The sequence below is a fragment of the Notolepis coatsorum genome, assembly GCF_963971535.1.
Source record: "Notolepis coatsorum genome assembly, chromosome: 5".
Taxonomy (NCBI): Eukaryota; Metazoa; Chordata; class Actinopteri; order Aulopiformes; family Paralepididae; genus Notolepis; species Notolepis coatsorum.
Genome location: NC_140169.1, coordinates 23,479,890 through 23,502,239, shown reverse-complemented (window position 1 = coordinate 23,502,239; position 22,350 = coordinate 23,479,890). Strand labels below are relative to the sequence as shown.

At 42.4% G+C, this 22,350-nt stretch overlaps 1 protein-coding gene across 3 annotated transcripts in view; it reads right to left on the bottom strand.

Moving 5' to 3' along the window:
• The window catches only part of ehhadh (enoyl-CoA, hydratase/3-hydroxyacyl CoA dehydrogenase), an 83,274-nt gene that overhangs the window by 7,491 nt on the left and 53,433 nt on the right, over window positions 1-22,350 (bottom strand). For all 3 annotated transcript variants that reach the window (XM_084314566.1, XM_084314568.1, XM_084314567.1), the window contains one exon: window positions 21,913-22,017. In XM_084314566.1, the coding sequence (XP_084170692.1) occupies window positions 21,913-22,017 (105 nt within the window). The remainder of the gene's footprint in view (window positions 1-21,912; window positions 22,018-22,350) is intronic.

The following is a 22,350-nucleotide window of genomic DNA, read 5'->3' as shown; positions in this document are numbered from 1 at the left end:
AAATCTGAAAATCATTATTTAATAAAACACAGAAAAGGATCACCAAGTTACTCTGGATAAAAAAAAACTTTACAGACAACATTGAGACAAAGCTTCCCGACACATCTCCATCCAAACTCTTGGAAGAACTCATTGAAATCTCATCTGATACCACCTGGAGAGCTAGTTTCAGAGTGTGGTGCTGAGTACCAAGTATCTCATGATGCAGCAGTTAAGGTGTTGATACCATTCAGCACCACATATCTGTGTAAAGCTGGCTTTTCATCCATGACAGCTCTGAAAACAAAATATAGGGCACAGTTGAGCCTTGAGGATGACATGCGTGTTGCCTTGTCAAAGATCTCCCCACGTATTGACCGTATTATTAGTCAGCAGCAGCAGACCTCGCATTGAGCTAGAAATGTCCACTGAGTGAACGAGTGCTTATTTTCTGTATTTATTAAAAAAAATTGAGAAATGGTAACTTGGTGATCCTTTTCTGTATTTAAAAAAAATACATGATTTTCAGTTTGAGAAATGGTCACACTTATCCAAATATGCTATTTTTATGGAAAAGTGTGCAGCTGCAACAGATAGCACTTTAGTGATAATTTTCTGTAATCTTATTTAAAGAAATATGCTATTTGATTTACTACTACAAGCAGTGTAATGTCAACAGTACTAAGCCATTTAGATCTGAAACACCTGTTAATAATGCATTATATAGCCTGCATATACACACAAATGTGTTTCCCGGTTTCTTAAATAAACATTATTTTGAAAGCAAGCACTTTTGTCATCATTGTAGCAACAAAGACAGGACCGGAAAAGTCTTTATCATATGTAGGGGTGCCCTGGAATATTTTATTGAACACAGGGGTGCCTTGGCAGCAGAAAGGTTGAGAACCCCATAAGATAACATGCACAACTCTGTCCTAAAGCTAGAAGTCAGAGAGAGAGAGAACTCTTGAATCTGTGTCGTAATCTAGATGTAAAGATCTGGGAATGGGACACTGGTTTGTTTGTGTTGTTTGTGTGAGCTCTTACAGTGGGTCCCCACTCATGGAGCAGCCCCAAGATTTTACATCCAGGTGACATCGCACATTTGAAGGTTTCTCTCTTGCAATACTAGGTGAGGGTGGCATCCGTCCACAAATAGCAACTTTAACTCTCCTGGGGCCACGGCAGGAATAACATACAGTAAGTGAATTCTAACGGGGTAGCGACATTCCCTTTTAATATGCACCTAAAAACTCGACGGCATAAAAACGATCAGTCAGCACTGATTTAAGCCGTTAAACAATGAGAGTGAGGATGATGACCGCTCCCACTAAAGCCTTGTTAAAAGCATCTTAATTCCCCTTACTGTCTCCTCTGACACGATTACATGAGACAGTAGTTGAATTACATCCAGCCGTGGGCCTGAGCCTGAAACTGGGTCAGCAATTCAACACTTAAAGTGACAGCAGCACTATCTAGTCTATCTGATCTATCTGATCCTATCTGATCTATCTGATCCATCTGATCCATCTGATCTATCTGATCTATCTGATCTATCTGATCTATCTGGTCTATCTGATCTGATCTATCTGGTCTATCTGGTCTATCTGATCTATCTGATCTATCTGGTCTATCTGATCTGATCTATCTAATCTATCTGATCTATCTGGTCTATCTGATCTATCTGGTCTATCTGATCTGATCGATCTGATCTATCTGGTCTATCTGGTCTATCTGATCTATCTGGTCTATTTGATCTGATCGATCTGATCTATCTGGTCTATCTGGTCTATCTGATCTGATCTATCTGTTCTATCTGGTCTATCTGATCTGATCTATCTGTTCTATCTGATCTATCTGGTCTATCTGATCTATCTGATCTATCTGTTCTGGTCTATCTGATCTGATCTATCTGATCTATCTGTTCTGGTCTATCTGATCTGATCTATCTGATCCATCTGGTCTATCTGTTCTGGTCTATCTGATATGATCTATCTGATCTATCTGTTCTATCTGATCCATCTGATCTATCTGGTCTATCTGATCCATTTGGTCTATCTGATCTATCTGGTCTATCTGATCTCGAGGGACCACCCCATTAGGCCAATAGATTCACATTTGATCTCAATCTGGATTAAATTGATCATGGAGACAAAGAACACTGCCCCACTTCTGTTCACCCTTTCAGGTTTTGTTTTTTGGAAAATGTTTTCCAGAATGTTTTCTCTTTTCTATTTTATTTTATTTATTTATTTTCTTTCCCAGTTACCCTTCGAGGTGTCCTTTTTTCCTCTCGCTAGGCCATCATTGAAAATAAGAATTTGTTCTTAATTGACCTGCCCGGTTTAATAAAGGTTGATTAAATAAAATAGAAAATAAAATAAAATAATTCTAAAAGCCTGCAGCTTCCAATGGCCAGCAGCTCACCGTTGTGGCATCAATCATTACTAGAATCTTCAGTTCTCAAAATCCTTAGCTCTATATGTAGGACCGTATACCTGAAAAGGTTCAAAGTATATCCTGCATCTAAGATAAGATAAGATATTCCTTTATTGATCCCCTTTGGGAAATTCAGGCATCATAGCAGCATGGGGGAGGGGGGAGGGGGAGGTACAGGCACTGGTACAGTAGAAGATATAAATACAGGCAATACAATTCTGGTACAGTAGGAAAGTAAAAAGTAGGCAATGCAAACAATATAATTAACTCTGAATGCAGTGTAATCAAAGGTGCAGTTATATTATACATTACACTTAGAATCTGAATATATACTATGAGTAAGTAAAGTATACAGTACTACTACCCTACTCTGTGTATGGGGGACACGCTGTATGGCACTCCGTACGGTTAATCTGTAAATGGTAGAGCTGTGACCGTGGATTTGTGTATAAGTGGGAAGGCTGGCGGTTCCCTACTGGCAGATGCAGCAGGCAGATGTTGCGACTACTGGGTAAAAAGTTAATCTCCTCCACAGGAAGAGAGTTCAGTTTGTGTGTGTCCGTGTCCTTGTTTTACTATCCTTTCAGGGACCAAACAAGAGATGAAAACAAGACTATATTTTTTTTTACAGGGTTAGGGGTTAGGGTTAGACATATCGTTATGGGTAAGGTTAGGGTAAATGTTAGGGAATTAATGTAATTCAATGGAATGTCCCCACAAGTGATGAAAACACAACTCTGTGTGTGTGTGTATTTGTGTAACAGGGAATACATCTGGAACACCATGGTTTAAGCCTAAGCTTTTCTAACATCAATAATGCACACATTTTCACCCACTCAACAGTGAGTCTGGCAGAGCTCTATGGAAGAGGATACCATCTTGTGTGAAATACTTGTATTCAGTCAACATCCTCACAGTCGTCTTTGGTCAAATTAAAATAAAGCGTCGTCATAAGCGTTCTTTACCGAGACATCTTAGGACTACTGTTCATTTGGATCAGACGAGGAGGTACAGCACCATCATCATTCTATGTCTGCACTTTATGCATTGCTTTTTTATTTTGCACAATTCCCAATACAAGTGGGGCCTCAGACCCTGGAGGTGGGTGGGGTCTCAGACCCTGGAGGTGGGTGGGACCTCAGACCCTGGAGGTGGGTGGGGTCTCAGACCCTGGAGGTGGGTGGGACCTCAGACCCTGGAGGTGGGTGGGGTCTCAGACCCTGGAGGTGGGCGGGGCCTCAGACCCTGGAGGTGGGCGGGGTCTCAGACCCTGGAGGTGGGCGGGGTCTCATACCCTGGAGGTGGGTGGGGCCTCAGACCCTGGAGGTGGGTGGGGTCTCAGACCCTGGAGGTGGGTGGGGTCTCAGACCCTGGAGGTGGGTGGGACGCATTATTTCTAAACCTAGCCGCATTTCTGGCAGACGCTCTCTGATTGGCACTGACTGACGCTCTCTGATTGGCCACTGACGCGTTTGCCCAATCGCGTGACGAGCTGTGTCTTTGCCCATTTCCACGTCAAACAGCCTGCAAACTACCTGGTGTTCTATTGCCATGCTCTAAGACAAACTCTAACCTTAACCAACTTCGAAATAGTGCCTAAGCTTAACCGTCGAAAGAACTTGCCGTCACGCTCTAAGACAAACTCTAACCTTAACCAACTTCGAAAGAGTGCCTAAGCTTAACCAGTGTAGAAACAGGCGTCGGCCAATCAGAGAGCGTCTTGCCAGAAATGCGGCTAGGTTTAGAAATAACGCGGGTGGGACCTGTGCAGGAACCCCTCTTGGGGTCGGACATTTTAACACAGAAATCTGTCACAATCCTTTTTATAGACTTTAATGACAGAAATCTTTTACAATCTTTTCTTAATTTTATTTTTTGTTATTTTCCCATATATTCTAATAACATAAATCTATAAAATAATTGCAGGGAGGTTTTAATATAAATTATCTGCTAATTTTGTGCCTGTCTGTAATTGTACCAACTTTATGTTAATTTTATGCCTATGTCTGTTTTGTGTCTACATCACTGCCGTGAAGCACTTTGGGCTGCAATTCTTGTATGAAAGGTGCTATACAAATAAAATTTATTATTATTATTAAGAGATGGTGAAAACCCCTTGAAGGGAAATGGCACCGTGCATGAGAAACAATACGATACTGGTGTTGGATATCGGGCAGACCCCCGCCAAAACAAGGGGGTCTGTATCAAAGAATTTACCCCATACTGAAATCTGATACCATGACACTGTCATAAACACGGCAAGAGCCTTCTTTACTCCTCCTCATCCTCTCTCACATTCACCACGGATGCCTCACACCTTCTTCACTCCTCCTAAACAGTTTCAAGTACCTCGGAGCCCACATATCCGAGGATTTGACATGGACCACACACATTGACAGTGTTGTGAAGAAGGCACGACAACGCCTCTACTTCCTCAGGCGCCTAAGGAAGTTCCAAGTCAGTCAGAAGATCCTTAGGAACTTCTACTCATGTACAATAGAGAGCATCCTGACTGGCAACATCACCTCCTGGTTTGGGAATAGCACTGTACAAGACCGTAGCAGACTACAAAGAGTGACACGTTCAGCCGAACGCACAATTGGAGGGGGGCTTCCCACCCTCCAGAACATTTACAACAAGCGGTGCAAGGGGAAGGCTAAGAGAATTATTAAGGACTCGAGCCACCCGAACAACTGCCTCTTTGAACTGCTGCGGTCAGGCAAGCGATACCGGAGTCTTAAGGCGAGCACAGAAAGACTCAGAAGAAGCTTCTATCCCCAGGCCATCAGGCTGCTAAACGAACAATAAACACTATGCAACAACCATCAAATGCACACAGCACACACACCCACACGCACACACTCACTTAAACAAACAACACACTGCAGCACCCACTCTCCACACTTTAGATCACACAAACACACTTTATATTTATTGATAAAGGATTTGCACTACAACTCGTACACCTACTGTAAATTGTACCTAAATTGCACCTCATCCTATTTCTGCCTTGCACTATATAGTATTGTATATTAGTACACTACACAGTATTGTATATTATATGGTAACTCAGTTACGTCTACTCTGCATCGAACATTGTACATATGTCTATACTGAACACTGTGACCTCATTTTTTTTACTTCTAATTTACATGCTATACTATGTTATTTTATTTCATACTTATCTTGTCTTGCACAGTCTCTGGAGCGTAACAGTAAGAAGCATTTTGTATAAAAGTATTCTGTACTTCTGTATGACAACTATTAAAGAAACTTGAAACTTGAACTCATCCTCTCCCACATTCACCAGCCTCACACCTTCTTCACTCCTCCTCATCCTCTCCCACGTCCACGGAAGCCTCACACCCATATATGGGCAGCACCCCTTCACACACTGTCAAGCTCCTCACTCAACTCGGCTGTACCTCATCCCCTGATTCACACGCTGCCAGGCACCTCACTCAACACAGCTGTCCGTCATCCCCTGATCAGCAAGACACTACATCTACCGGCAGATTCTGACCAGACCTCGTCGTGGTGTTATTCTAGTTACCTAGGTACGACGACTCAGCCTGAAGCCCTGCTAACCTGCTCATGATTATTCCTTGCTCTAATCTTGTTTCTCTTGTGCCCAGGACCTCCGCTCCAGTGCACCTCCCTGCCTGGACATCTCGTGCTGCACAAGGAGTGCTCCTGCTCTCTCTCGACACAGACCTGTGTCTTCTGCCCACAGCTGCACTGGGAGTGCACCTGTCCTCATCCCCCCAAGAAACATTCCCAATACCTGTCTGTTGCACATTCCTGCCTGTTCAACTGTCTGCTTGGGGAATACTATTAAAACACCCTAAAACGCTCCATTCTCTCTTCTCCTGTGTTCAGCTATTGGGCTCTGCCTAAACCCATTCTCACAGACACACCCTGACAGTGGAGGGCAACCATGCAAAGTGCCAACCTACTCATCAGGAGCCACTAGGGGGTTAAATGTCTTGCTCAAGGACACTTCGACACGCTGCCAAGGAGGAGGTGGAATCGGCGACCTCTGTACCTCCTGAGCCACTGAGTAAAACAGGGGATCTCTATCAGAGAATCTACCCCATACTGAAATCTGATACCAGGAGACATCTGTAACATGTCAGCAATCAAAGCAATGTGATTTGATCTTCTGCCTTTTTGGGTTAAATAAAAGGATGTTGGATATTTGTAATGAAGGGGGAAAAGGATTATACAGTAATATATTTCTAATGAAGGGGAAAAGGATTATACAGTAATATATTTCTAATGAAGGGGAAAAGGATTATACAGTAATATATTTCTAATGAAGTGGGAAAAGGATTCTACAGTAATATATTTCTAATGAAGGGGGAACAGGATTCTACAGTAATATATTTCTAATGAATGGGAAAATGATTCTACAGTAATATATTACTAATGAAGGGGGAAAAGGATTCTACAGTAATATATTTCTAATGAAGGGGGAAAGGATTATACAGTAATATATTTCTAATGAAGGGGGAAAGGATTATACAGTAATATATTTCTAATGAAGGGGGAACAGGATTCTACAGTAATATACTGTATTTCTAATGAAGGGGGAACATGATTCTACAGTAATATATTTCTAATGAAGGGGAACAGGATTCTACAGTAATATATTTCTAATGAAGGGGGAACAGGATTCTACAGTAATATATTTCTAATGAAGGGGAACAGGATTCTACAGTAATATATTTCTAATGAAGGGGAACAGGATTCTACAGTAATATATTTCTAATGAAGGGGGAACAGGATTCTACAGTAATATATTTCTAATGAAGGGGGGGGGGGAGGATTCTACAGTCATATCAATTTTGTCCAGACTCCAAATGAATGTTCTAACTTCAACTTCAAATTACTTTATTTTCCTTTTGGAATTTGTGCAGTGGTTGAAAGACGAACATACAGTCACAATACATAGACACTCACCACTATATATATAAAAGAAATTGTTAAAACTACAATAAAAAGACCACTATATAAAAAAAAACACCAACTACATTAAAACTACAGAACTTAAAGCATGATATATTAAAAACCATGTGGAGCAGTTCTATATGTATATAAATAATACAGGTACAATACAGGTACATAGTATATGTCCATCAGGTGGAAGGGGGAGTCTATTTTAAGTAGTCCAAAGTCCTTGGGGGGGGGGGGGGGGGGGCAGTCCGGCCTCCACCAGACCTAGGTGTTCAGCAGTCTGATGAATGTTGGCACGAAGCTACCTAAGCCCCTTTTGTTCAATGATGAAGCTCAGTATCGACGGCCTGGGGCATTAGTTTGTAATGGGTGTGAAGGGTGTGTGTGTTATCTTCAACTATTTGGGAGGCCTTTTTAACTGTCCATTTCTTGTGGATGCTGCTGAGTGGCTGAGTGGATCTTAACGACCCTGTCGAGAGGTTTCCGGTTGATGGCACGCATCACTCCATACCATGATGTGATGTTAAAGGACATTATCGATTCCACAAAGGAGTTGTAGAAAGCCTGCAGGATTGATGGTCGGACCTGAAGCTACATGTATCTCTTCACACGCTAGACTGCTGGCATCACTTCCAGAATATTGTACGGGAGGCTAGGACAACATATTTTGCTGACATTATCATGTCAAACTGCCATAAGCCCCGTGTATTGTTTAAAACCATCAATGATGTACTGAATGCACCACTGACTACCTGTGTGGAGGCCTCTCGTGCTGCCTGTGAAGGTTTCCTTAACTTCTTTATTGATAAGGTCTCCTCCATTAGGGCTTCTATTTCACCCCCTGTTTATGACCCCTCCGTTTTTGTCCCCAGCCCCGCTGTATTTAACACATTTGTGCCCATGACGCTGTCTTCCTTACAGGAGGTCATTGGCAAAATGAAGCCATCGGGCTCCCCAGATGATGCTGTTCCACCTCGACTCTTTAAGGAAGTCTTCCCAGCTGTTGGGCCTACTGTACTCAACATTATAAATAGCAGCCTGTCCTCTTGTGTGGTCCCGGCACTTTTTAAACATGCGGTTGTGCAGCCCCTGATCAAGAAGCCTGGGCTTGATCCTGCAGCCATGTCAAATTTTAGGCCCATCTCTAAACTGCCATTTTTATCAAAGATCCTTGAGAAAATTGTCTATACTCAGCTAATGAATTTTTTAAATGAGCACAATATTCTCGAGGTTTTCCAATCTGGTTTTAAACCCCTGCACAGCACAGAGTCTGCACTTTTAAGAGTTTTTAATGACATCTTTTTAGCTACTGATTCCAGTGACTGTGTTGTCCTGGTCCTTTTAGACCTGTTGGCCGCATTTGACACAGTGAACCATGACATTTTAATTGCCCGCCTTGAACAGTGGGTGGGCATCAGAGGCATAGCCCTTGAATGGTTCAAGTCCTACCTAGCAGATCGATCGTTTTGTGTCAAGCTCGAGGACTCCGTGTCCTCTACTGCCCCCCTATTGTACGGTGTACCCCAGGGCTTGATACTTGGCGCCGTCCTGTTCTCTATTTATTTATTGCCCCTTGGTTCCATCCTCAGAAAGCACAGCATTCCCTTTCACTGCTACGCTGATGACAGCCAGATCTATATGCCACTAAAAAAGTCTGGCTCCTTTTCCATAGAGCCGCTGACCAAATGTCTCGATGACATTAAAACCTGGATGGCATTGCATTTTTTTATTTTTAATGACAAAAAGACGGAGGTCATGGTTTTTGGTGGCCCCTCTGTGACCTCACTGCTAGATCTGGGTTCGCTGGCACAACATGTCAAACCGTTAGTGAAGAACCTAGGTGTAAAAATCAACCCAGACCTTAAATTTGATAGCCAGATCAAGGCCGTGGTCAAATCGAGTTTCTTCCAGTTGAGGCAGCTGGCCAAAATTAAGCCCATCCTACAGGCGCAGCATTTTGAAGCAGTAATCCATGCATTTGTGACTACTAGGCTGGATTACTGCAATGCACTTTATATAGGGGTGAGTGGATTCTCAGTGGCTCGCCTTCAGATGGTGCAGAACGCCGCTGCACGTCTTTTAACTGGCACTCGTAAATATGACCACATCTCACCGATTTTATCCTCACTCCACTGGCTCCCTGTGCACTTTAGGATTCATTTTAAAATTATTTTATTTGCTTTTAAAGCTCTTCATGACCTTGCCCCACCCTACCTCTCTGAGCTGTTGCAGGTCTATACACCTTCCCGCTCTCTCAGGTCAGCTGACCAGCTGCTCCTAGTAGTGCCTACAACTAGGCGTAAGCTCAGGGGGGACCGTGCTTTCTCCGTTGTCGCCCCCAAAATGTGGAATGAGCTGCCACTGCAGATTAGGCAGGCCTCATCACTGCCCCGTTTCAAAGGCCTCCTTAAGACCCACCTTTTCTCTCTGGCTTTCGACACCATGTAGCTTGTTGATTTTATGATCTTATTGTCTTACTGTGTTGTTGTTTTATCGTTCTGTTACTGTGTCCTTTGCTTTTAAATATATATATATATATATTTTTTTAAGTACTCTGATCTATTTAAATTTGTATTGCTGCCTATTTTTACCTATTTTTTTCTTCTCTGTTTTGCTACTCTTGTTTTTTTTATCTATTTTTAGTGCTGCTTATAGTTTTTAATATGCTCCCTCTGTACAGCACTTTGTGCCCCTGTGGCTGTTAAAGCGCTTTATAAATAAAGTTGGATTGGATTGGATTGAAGCTTCCTCATCTTCCTGAGGAAGAACAGTCACTGTTGGCACTTAGAGTGGATGTTATCTGTGTTGGTCTTGAAGGTATATACAATTCTAAGACTAAGTCTACACTGCTCAGCAAAAGTAATGGATGAGATTGGTACTCTGTATGGAGCCAACTGACCTGTCTCAAACTCCACCCTCTTTTCTTGATATTCTAATCACAACTCTGTTGCCTACAATCCATTTATACCTACCTACTGCTTTCACTGTCTACAACAACTGCCCTACACTGTAATCATAATAATCTTAACTACCTACCTCATACATATAGTCTACCCCTATACTATTCGAACAGTGTTGTATATACAGCATATTTACATTTATATTTGTATATTTACCACATGTATATATATTTGTCTGAATATACCTGCATATAACCCCTCTATATACTTACTTATATACCTGCATTTAACCCATAGCTCTGTATGATAGCATGTACAATAATGCTGTTTATTACATGGCGTTTTAACATTAGCCAAAATGCTTGATTGTGATTGGTCAATAGCGCTCGGTTGCCCCTGACAGCGGTCAGTTATTTCTCAATAACGGACCGCTGCTATGGGCAACGCGCAATAATGGCCGCTGATACGGGTAACACAGCGCTATTAACCAATCACAATCAAGCATTTCGGTCGCAGACAGTCACGAAAGCTAAGCTCAGCATATGCACAGCTGCACTCATCAGGGAATCAGACCACACACCTGCCGGCTGCCGGTGATGACAGAGAAGCCACAGAACAACTGCGTCTGCATTTGATCTCGTCTTGTCGATGGTGTAAAATGAATTAGGTATATTGTTAGTAAGTTAGCCATGTAATAAGCGGGATAATGTATAGCTATACTCGGTCATTGTCGCAAAATAATTGACCTTCACTGCGTTTAGAACACCTCGGCGCGGCGCCTCTGTGTTCTAAACTCGGTTGGTCAATTATTTTGCTGTACATATCCTACTCTTACTAGTTACGCTGCTGAACAGTATGACTACTACCATACTGTCTTTACACCTGTATCACTGTATATATTATACTACAACTCTGTATATACATCTGATTAGCACTACACCCAGTAGTACTAATTTGTATATTTTTTAACCAGTTTAATTACCTGTACGTTGTATATTACTACTGCACTTTACTGTTACATTTGCACTCTGGTTGGATGCCAAACCTATTTCCGTTGTACTGTACTGTATGATGACAATACATTTGAATCTAATCTAATCAGAGGGAAGCAACAGTTGCAATTGGAGGATCAAGAAAAGAGGGCGGGTTTAAGACAATACATTACAGTTAAGTGCTTGAAATCTCTGAAGAAGCAGTAGATCCCTAATGAGAGTGCTAAATACAATAATTGAACCTTAGATATACAGATTCTTAGTGTCAAATGAACATGCAGTGTAGTACGCCTCATCACCTGTAGTGTAGTACTGTAGTACGCCTCATCACCTGTAGTCTAGTACTGTAGTACGCCTCATCACCTGTAGTCTAGTACTGTAGTACGCCTCATCACCTGTAGTCTAGTACTGTAGTACGCCTCATCACCTGTAGTCTAGTACTGTAGTACGCCTCATCACCTGTAGTCTAGTACTGTAGTACGCCTCATCACCTGTAGTCTAGTACTGTAGTACGCCTCATCACCTGTAGTCTAGTACTGTAGTACGCCTCATCACCTGTAGTCTAGTACTGTAGTACGCCTCATCACCTGTAGTCTAGTACTGTAGTACGCCTCATCACCTGTAGTCTAGTACTGTAGTACGCATCATCACCTGTAGTCTAGTACTGTAGTATGCCTCATCACCTGTAGTCTAGTACTGTAGTACGCCTCATCACCTGTAGTCTAGTACTGTAGTACGCCTCATCACCTGTAGTCTAGTACTGTAGTACGCCTCATCACCTGTAGTCTAGTACTGCAGTACGCCTCATCACCTGTAGTCTAGTACTGTAGTACGCCTCATCACCTGTAGTCTAGTACTGTAGTACGCCTCATCACCTGTAGTCTAGTACTGTAGTACGCCTCATCACCTGTAGTCTAGTACTGTAGTACGCCTCATCACCTGTAGTCTAGTACTGTAGTACGCCTCATCACCTGTAGTCTAGTACTGTAGTACGCCTCATCACCTGTAGTCTAGTACTGTAGTACGCCTCATCACCTGTAGTCTAGTACTGTAGTACGCCTCATCACCTGTAGTCTAGTACTGTAGTACGCCTCATCACCTGTAGTCTAGTACTGTAGTACGCCTCATCACCTGTAGTCTAGTACTGTAGTACGCCTCATCACCTGTAGTCTAGTACTGTAGTACGCCTCATCACCTGTAGTCTAGTACTGTAGTACGCCTCATCACATGTAGTGTAGTACTGTAGTACGCCTCATCACATGTACTGTAGTACGCCTCATCACCTGTAGTCTAGTACTGTAGTACGCCTCATCACCTGTAGTCTAGTACTGTAGTACGCCTCATCACCTGTAGTCTAGTACTGTAGTACGCCTCATCACCTGTAGTCTAGTACTGTAGTACGCCTCATCACCTGTAGTCTAGTACTGTAGTACGCCTCATCACCTGTAGTCTAGTACTGTAGTATGCCTCATCACCTGTAGTCTAGTACTGTAGTACGCCTCATCACATGTAGTCTAGTACTGTAGTACGCCTCATCACCTGTAGTCTAGTACTGTAGTACGCCTCATCACCTGTAGTCTAGTACTGTAGTACGCCTCATCACCTGTAGTCTAGTACTGTAGTACGCCTCATCACCTGTAGTCTAGTACTGTAGTACGCCTCATCACCTGTAGTCTAGTACTGTAGTACGCCTCATCACCTGTAGTCTAGTACTGTAGTACGCCTCATCACATGTAGTGTAGTACTGTAGTACGCCTCATCACATGTACTGTAGTACGCCTCATCACCTGTAGTCTAGTACTGTAGTACGCCTCATCACCTGTAGTCTAGTACTGTAGTACGCCTCATCACCTGTAGTCTAGTACTGTAGTACGCCTCATCACCTGTAGTCTAGTACTGTAGTACGCCTCATCACATGTAGTGTAGTACTGTAGTACGCCTCATCACCTGTAGTCTAGTACTGTAGTACGCCTCATCACCTGTAGTCTAGTACTGTAGTACGCCTCATCACCTGTAGTCTAGTACTGTAGTACGCCTCATCACCTGTAGTCTAGTACTGTAGTACGCCTCATCACCTGTAGTCTAGTACTGTAGGACGCTTCATCACCTGTAGTCTAGTACTGTAGTACGCCTCATCACCTGTAGTCTAGTACTGTAGTACGCCTCATCACCTGTAGTGTAGTACGCCTCATAACCTGTAGTGTAGTACGCCTCATCACCTGTAGTGTAGTACGCCTCATCACCTGTAGTCTAGTACTGTAGTACGCATCATCACCTGTAGTCTAGTACTGTAGTACGCCTCATCACCTGTAGTCTAGTACTGTAGTACGCCTCATCACCTGTAGTCTAGTACTGTAGTACGCATCATCACCTGTAGTCTAGTACTGTAGTACGCCTCATCACCTGTAGTCTAGTACTGTAGTACGCCTCATCACCTGTAGTCTAGTACTGTAGTACGCCTCATCACCTGTAGTCTAGTACTGTAGTACGCCTCATCACCTGTAGTCTAGTACTGTAGTACGCCTCATCACCTGTAGTCTAGTACTGTAGTACGCCTCATCACCTGTAGTCTAGTACTGTAGTACGCATCATCACCTGTAGTCTAGTACTGTAGTACGCCTCATCACATGTAGTGTAGTACTGTAGTACGCCTCATCACATGTACTGTAGTACGCCTCATCACCTGTAGTCTAGTACTGTAGTACGCCTCATCACCTGTAGTCTAGTACTGTAGTACGCCTCATCACCTGTAGTCTAGTACTGTAGTACGCCACATCACCTGTAGTCTAGTACTGTAGTACGCCTCATCACCTGTAGTCTAGTACTGTAGTACGCCTCATCACATGTACTGTAGTACTGTAGTACGCATCATCACCTGTAGTCTAGTACTGTAGTACGCCTCATCACCTGTAGTCTAGTACTGTAGTACGCCTCATCACCTGTAGTCTAGTACTGTAGTACGCTTCATCACCTGTAGTCTAGTACTGTAGTACGCCTCATCACCTGTAGTCTAGTACTGTAGTACGCCTCATCACCTGTAGTCTAGTACTGTAGTACGCCTCATCACCTGTAGTCTAGTACTGTAGTACGCCTCATCACCTGTAGTCTAGTACTGTAGTACGCCTCATCACATGTAGTCTAGTACTGTAGTACGCCTCATCACCTGTAGTCTAGTACTGTAGTACGCCTCATCACCTGTAGTCTAGTACTGTAGTACGCCTCATCACCTGTAGTCTAGTACTGTAGTACTTGTAGTACGCCTCATCACCTGTAGTCTAGTACTGTAGTACGCCGCATCACATGTAGTGTAGTACTGTAGTACGCCTCATCACCTGTAGTCTAGTACTGTAGTACGCCTCATCACATGTACTGTAGTACGCATCATCACCTGTAGTCTAGTACTGTAGTACGCCTCATCACCTGTAGTCTAGTACTGTAGTACGCTTCATCGCCTGTAGTCTAGTACTGTAGTACGCCTCATCACCTGTAGTCTAGTACTGTAGTACGCCTCATCACCTGTAGTGTAGTACGCCTCATCACATGTAGTGTAGTACGCCTCATCACCTGTAGTGTAGTATGCCTCATCACCTGTAGTGTAGTACGCCTCATCACCTGTAGTATAGTACGCCTCATCACCTGTACTGTAGTACGCCTCATCACCTGTACTGTAGTACGCCTCATCACCTGTAGTCTAGTACGCCTCATCACCTGTACTGTAGTACGCCTCATCACCTGTACTGTAGTACGCCTCATCACCTGTACTGTAGTACGCCTCATCACCTGTAGTATAGTACGCCTCATCACCTGTACTGTAGTACGCCTCATCACCTGTACTGTAGTACGCCTCATCACCTGTAGTCTAGTACTGTAGTACGCCTCATCACATGTAGTCTAGTACTGTAGTACGCCTCATCACCTGTAGTCTAGTACTGTAGGACGCTTCATCACCTGTAGTCTAGTACTGTAGTACGCCTCATCACCTGTAGTCTAGTACTGTAGTACGCCTCATCACCTGTAGTCTAGTACTGTAGTACGCCTCATCACCTGTAGTCTAGTACCGTAGTACGCCTCATCACCTGTAGTCTAGTACTGTAGTACGCCTCATCACATGTAGTCTAGTACTGTAGTACGCCTCATCACCTGTAGTCTAGTACTGTAGTACGCCTCATCACCTGTAGTCTAGTACTGTAGTACGCCTCATCACCTGTAGTCTACATTTACATTTACATTTAGTCATTTAGCTGACGCTTTTATCCAAAGCGACTTACAAGTTCTGTACGACAAGCCATCAGGAAGGGCACAACTCTATCAGCTGAGCAACAATGTTCATCAAAGTGTTGAGTGCTACAGTGTAGGTTAGTTTATTAGGACAAGTGCATGACAGTACGGTTAGTTAGGGTTAGATTTTTTTTTATTTTTTATTTTTTTTTTTTTTTAATTCAGATAATGGTTGAAGAAGTGCGTCTTTAGTCGACGGCGAAAGATTTGACGTGATTCGGCTGTCCTAACTGGGGTGGGTAGTTCATTCCACCATTGTGGGGCAAGGACTGAGAATAGGCGACTTCTCTTTGATGACCCTCCCGGAGCTTGGATAGGAGTAGGTCTGAGGCGGCCAGAAGATGCAGAGCGTAGGGGTCTTGAGGGTGTGTAGTTAGAGACCATTGACCGGAGTCTAGTACTGTAGTACTTGTAGTACGCCTCATCACCTGTAGTCTAGTACTGTAGTACGCCTCATCACATGTAGTGTAGTACTGTAGTACGCCTCATCACCTGTAGTCTAGTACTGTAGTACGCCTCATCACATGTACTGTAGTACGCATCATCACCTGTAGTATAGTACTGTAGTACGCCTCATCACCTGTAGTCTAGTACTGTAGTACGCTTCATCACCTGTAGTACGCCTCATCACCTGTAGTCTAGTACTGTAGTACGCCTCATCACCTGTAGTGTAGTACGCCTCATCACATGTAGTGTAGTACGCCTCATCACATGTAGTGTAGTACGCCTCATCACCTGTAGTGTAGTACGCCTCATCACCTGTAGTATAGTACGCCTCATCACCTGTACTGTAGTACGCCTCATCACCTGTACTGTAGTACGCCTCATAACCTGTAGTGTAGTACGCCTCATCACCTGTACTGTAGTACGCCTCATCACCTGTACTGTAGTACGCCTCATCACCTGTAGTGTAGTACGCCTCATCACCTGTAGTGTAGTACGCCTCATCACCTGTACTGTAGTACGCCTCATCACCTGTAGTGTAGTATGCCTCATCACCTGTAGTGTAGTATGCCTCATCACCTGTAGTGTAGTATGCCTCATCACCTGTAGTGTAGTACGCCTCATCACCTGTACTGTAGTACGCCTCATCACCTGTAGTGTAGTATGCCTCATCACCTGTAGTGTAGTATGCCTCATCACCTGTAGTGTAGTATGCCTCATCACCTGTAGTGTAGTACGCCTCATCACCTAAGCACAGAACCATGTTCCAATTACCTCACGACAAGGACACATTCTATTAATTTCAAGCAAAAAAAAAAAATCTAAAAATCAAAAGCTCTTTGAAAATGAGCGCTCGGTTTATGCTAATCTGAGCATCATACATGTTCCCTGGATGCTCTGTTGCTCCACCACACACACACACACACACACGCACACACACACACACACACACACACACACACACACACAACAAAGAGGATGGCGTGTGCCTCGTGTGAGTTCACCAGGGGGATAGAATAATAAGTGTGCGTAGTGAAGAATAGTTTCATCTTCTTCACAGGAGGAACGGTTCAGATGGTACATGGCTGCCTTATTGAGAGGACAATGAACAATGCCTTCAGCATTGTTCAGCCATTGTGTTTCTATCGACCTTCTCTCTCCTCACAGTTTTTTTGCTATGTAGCTAGTCTGAAAGCGTTCCCTTTTTCTTTTTTTTTTCTTTTTTAAACATAACATAAAATTAGATATACAAGCATTAATTAACAGTACACATCCAATGAAATCACCATTTAAATAAATGTAGTATACGAGATATACACCTAATACTTGCTATCTAATACCCTACATACATATGCTCTCGCTCGCTCCCCCCCCCCCCGGACCCCCACTTGGATAATCCATCCATTATCATTCGCTCCTAACCAGGCACTACAATTCATATGCTAGCTTTTATTCTCTCCACCACTTCTAACCACATTGCAATTTTGGTTTCACTGACACCTACAATTCTTGCTGTAGATATTTCTTGATAAATCACATCGAGATATGTAAGAACCCAAACCTTCCGACACATTTTTTCCGGTTGAAACCATCGTGATGCTATCAGCTTTTTAGCCGCTGTGATACCAGATAAAACGAATCTCTTTAGCTGTATAGGGACTGCAAACTCAAAAACATCATTCAACAGCAATACAGAGGGGTGTACAGGTATATTCAGAATTAAGAAATTTGATAATTGCTGGGACACTTCTTTCCAGAATATCTTAACTGGTGGGCAATCCCAGTACATGTGCATAAATGTACCCTCATCCCCATTTGTACAGTACATAAGGAGCATCTGGAGTCTTGTTTAAGTCCCATTCTGTTCAATCTTATAGGAGTCAGGTATGTCCTATGAATATAGTTAAGATTAATTTGTTGATGGTCCGGGTTACGTGACGCAATTCGAACGTTTGCCCAGACTTCTTGCCAATCAAAATTTATTTCCAGGTCTGGTATATCCCTCCTCCAGACTAGGTCTAGGGGGAGGATTCCATACGAGGACGTTAGTAATTGATGATAAAAATCTGATACAAAACCTCTTGATGTCTCTCTTTCATAGAAGAATTTGTGATATCTGTGGTGTTCAATTGGTATCCTTAATGGGACTCCATGAGCCTTCAAACATACCAATAACTGTGCGTAAAAATAATGTGTGGAACTGGTGAGATTACATTTTTTATGTATGTCTTTATATCTACAAAAACCCTGTTTGTTGAAAACATCTCCTAATGTGTGTATGCCCTGCTTTTCCCATTTAGGGTATCTTATAGGTCGTTTTCCAATCAGGAGTGCATTGTTATTGAATAGGGGAGTATGACTATGCCATTTATGTGGGTTAGAATATTTTTTTTGTGTTTCACGCCATATCCGGATCGCATGAGTAATAATGGGGCCAAATTTCAATTCGCATTGCTTAATTGATAATTTGATGTATACTATGTCCTGCAGTCTATGTGGTGCTACTATATTTACTTCTAAGTTTCTCCAGGATACAGATGCTTGGGAATCAATCCAGGTTGTCAGTGGTCTTAAAGTGTACGCCTTAAAATAGTGGTAAAAATCTGGAAATGCCATACCTCCGTCGGCTTTGTTTCTCTGTGCGGTGGATATTTTTATACATGGAGGTTTGTTATTCCAAATAGATTTATATGCGGTAGAGTGTAATTTTTTCCAGAGGGGGTAACGGCAGCATTGAGCTAATGAAGTTGATTCTAGGTAGGACATCCATCTTAACTATTGATACCCGTGCCTGTACTGAGTTTTTAAGTTTGGACCACCTGTCAAAGTCGTATTTGATCTTATCTTGGATTTTTATGTAGTTGTACTTCACCGTTTGGCTTATAGTAGGGAATACTTCAACTCCTAAACATCTGAAGTGTTTGACCATTGGTATTTCTTCTGGAAGGAGTATATTTTTTGCAGGGGCATTAAGTGGAAGGAAAGCCGACTTTGGCCAATTTATCCTAAATCCCGATAGATTGCCAAAGTCATCAATCAACTTGAGAAGATGAGGCATTGAGGTGTTAGGGTTTTGCATGAACAGTATTACGTCGTCCGCATATAAACTAATTTGATGTTGTGTGCCCCTGATTGCGATTGGTTCTATGGATTGGGATTGTCTTATATATTGTGCTAAAGGCTCTAATGATAAAGCGAATAGTCCGGGGCTAAGAGGGCAACCCTGTCTAGAAGAGCGTGATACCGGAAAGATTTCGGAGGTGATTATACCTGTTGTAATCATGGCCGATGGGTCTTTGTATAATACTTTAATCATATCAATGAATCCTTTTCCTAACCCCATCCTTTCTAATACTGCCCATAGATAAGACCATTCCAACCTATCAAAAGCTTTCATCGCATCCAGGGACAGCATCGCCTTAGGTGTGGTGTCATCCTTGCTGGCATCTAGCACATGTAATAACCGTCTTATATTATCCGTGATCAAGCGGCCTCTTATGAAGCCAGTCTGATCCGGATGAACTAAAGACGTCATATGCTTTTGAAGTCTGATGGCTAATACCTTGGAGTACAGCTTGATATCGGTTCCGAGGAGGCTTAAGGGTCTATAACTACCGCAATCGGTGGGGTATTTGTCTTTTTTAAGGAGGACTGTTATGAGTGCAATATTGTCGTTCTTATGGAAGTTCCCCTCCTTGATTGAATATAAAATCATATTAAGTAATAGGGGTCCAATTATATCCCAACATGAGAGGTACATTTCTGGTGGGATACCGTCTCTTCCAGGAGCCCTACCACTTTGCATTTCAGATATGGCCTCCCTAAGTTCATCTAGTGTGATGGGTGTTTCTAACTGTTTAGCGTCAACCTCTGATAGTTTAGGGAGATTAATTTGATTAAGATGTGTCCATTTTGTTTTGATCGAAGGTCGTTTCTGATTTATACAAGTTGGAGTAGAACTCTTTGAATGTCTCATTGATTTTTTTAGGGTCTGTAACAAGTCCTTGCTGTGCTTTAATGGTAGTTATATCTGAAAATGTTGCGTTGACTCTTAACCGCATAGCTAGTAGGTGACTTGGTTTAGAACCATGAAAGTAATGCTGTTGTCTTGTGCTACGTATTTGTACTTCAGATTGTTGTTTATAAATGGCATTAATCTCTTTTTTTAATACATTAATTTGAGTTTCCAGTCGAACCGAGTAGTTGTATTGTAAAGAGGAAAATAACGTAGAGTAAAGCGTTTCCAGCTCTGCCAGTTTTGAGCAACGATTCTTGCGTATTTTGGAGGAAAAGTACCCGGTAAAATCCTTGATCAATCCCTTTACCGACATCCATAATATTCTGGGGTCCTGTACCGATTTCGCATTCTCCAGTAGGAATACAGAAAGAGCTTCTTTGAATTGTGTAATGAATTCCTTGTTTTTCAACAATATCGAGTTAAATCGCCATCTTGGGGCTCGGGATGACAGTATACCAAATGATCCTTTTAGGAGTAAATAACAGTGATCTGATTGCATTGGGTACCATTTCCACGTCATAGTTATCAAATAGTCTCGGGGATGCAAAAACATAATCTATTCTGGAAAGTGTGTTATGTCTTGCAGATCGCCAAGAGTACTTTCGGGTCGTAGGGTTGAGTGATCGCCATAGATCATTTACACCTGTATTCTTAGACCAATCCTTTAACGCATTAGATGAATTTTTCTGGTCGTTGGAAAAGGTGGGATAAGATTTATCCATCCCAGGATCCCAAATGGCATTAAAATCCGCACCAATTATAAATGAGTATTCAGGAAGGTTTAACATTGTTCTGGTAAGTGTAGTGTAGAAGTTAGCTTTGTACAAATTTGGGGCATATACCGCTACCAACGCTATTTTCCTATTCCTGTATACAATTTTAGCTATGGTTATCCGACCAAAGCGTTCCCCTTTCTGCAGATTTAAATGGTTATTTCTCCTGAACTCCAGGGCCACTGGTATCCCTTAGCAACCAATATGCACACTGGATAAACTTGATGTGTAACCCAAATGTGTAGGGCTATCCTGATGTACTTGCGGCCACATGATTATTTAATATTCTAACAATGTTTGTGCCTTTTTTCCTCCCCTTCTGAATAATACAGCGGAAGTACTGAAGACATCTGAGCACATCTGACAGAGCTATGAAACATTAATCTGTTGGGTGTGGTGTAGTTTCTGTCTGCTGCGTTCTCCTGCTTCCTCTGACTCCAGATTACCTCCCTGTCTTTTCCTGCTTCCTGTGACTCTAGATTACCAAACTGAAAGGATTCTCACTTAAAGATTCATCATGAGATCATGACAACTAGGTGCTGGAACACCCCCATCTCCCACTTTTCTCTATCTAAAATCTTTTTACAGGGCAGTAAAGATTGTGAATGAAATCTACTGTAAGTTACTTTTGTATAATGTCCATAGCTCCGCCATCTTTTACCGGATTGCAATGCGTTTTTTCTCTCTAGACGTTCACAGAAGGGTAAAGAAACAATATACGTTGTATTTTATGGCAATAACGTTCAGGTTTGTTCGACCCTTGAGATATAATCACGATTTTCGTGTCAATATATTTCTTTCACGTCAAATGGCTGCAGCTGGTGAGCTGGGTAGTGTAGTTTTATGAAATTTCGATGTCCATCAAAAGCCCTGGGTCTCCTCTTTCTTAAGACTACAACGATAACATGACGGTGTCATGTCCTCGAGTCTAATCTTCTGGTTTCCGATGCAATGCACAGAGATATTTCTAAACTCATATTTCGCTAATAACACTTAAAATCATTGGTAAACAAACGTAGTGCTGAAAATATACACATTCTGTAGAGATGGATTTATGGCTTGATATCAATCTCGTACCGGTCCTGGAACGCTCGGGCTTAAGGAGGTTAAGGCAACGTTAAGGAGACTTTTACCTGCAACGCTCTGTGCAAACTCCACAGCCTGCTCCACGGTGTGGCCGTCCACCACCTGGTCCACTATCCCCAGCTTCAGAGCTTCCGCTGCTGTCACGTGGCGGCCTATGGATGAAATTAAAAGAAAGAAAGAAAGAAAGAAAGAAAGAAAGAAAGAAAGAAAGAAAGAAAGAAAGAAAGAAAGAAAGAAAGAAAGAAAGAAAGAAAGAAAGAAAGAAAGAAAGAAAGAAAGAAAGAAAGAAAGAAAGAAAGAATATTGATCCCCTTGGAGTCAGAAATGCGCGTTATAAATAAAAGTCATTATTATTATGAATATCTTTCTCCCAGTATTCTGATCCATCAACAAGTTACTGTAACTTTGCTATTCTTTAACTTCAACTAAATCATTTAGCAATATTGTTTTGCCTGCTAGTGCTAGTTACAATGAATGCTAAATAT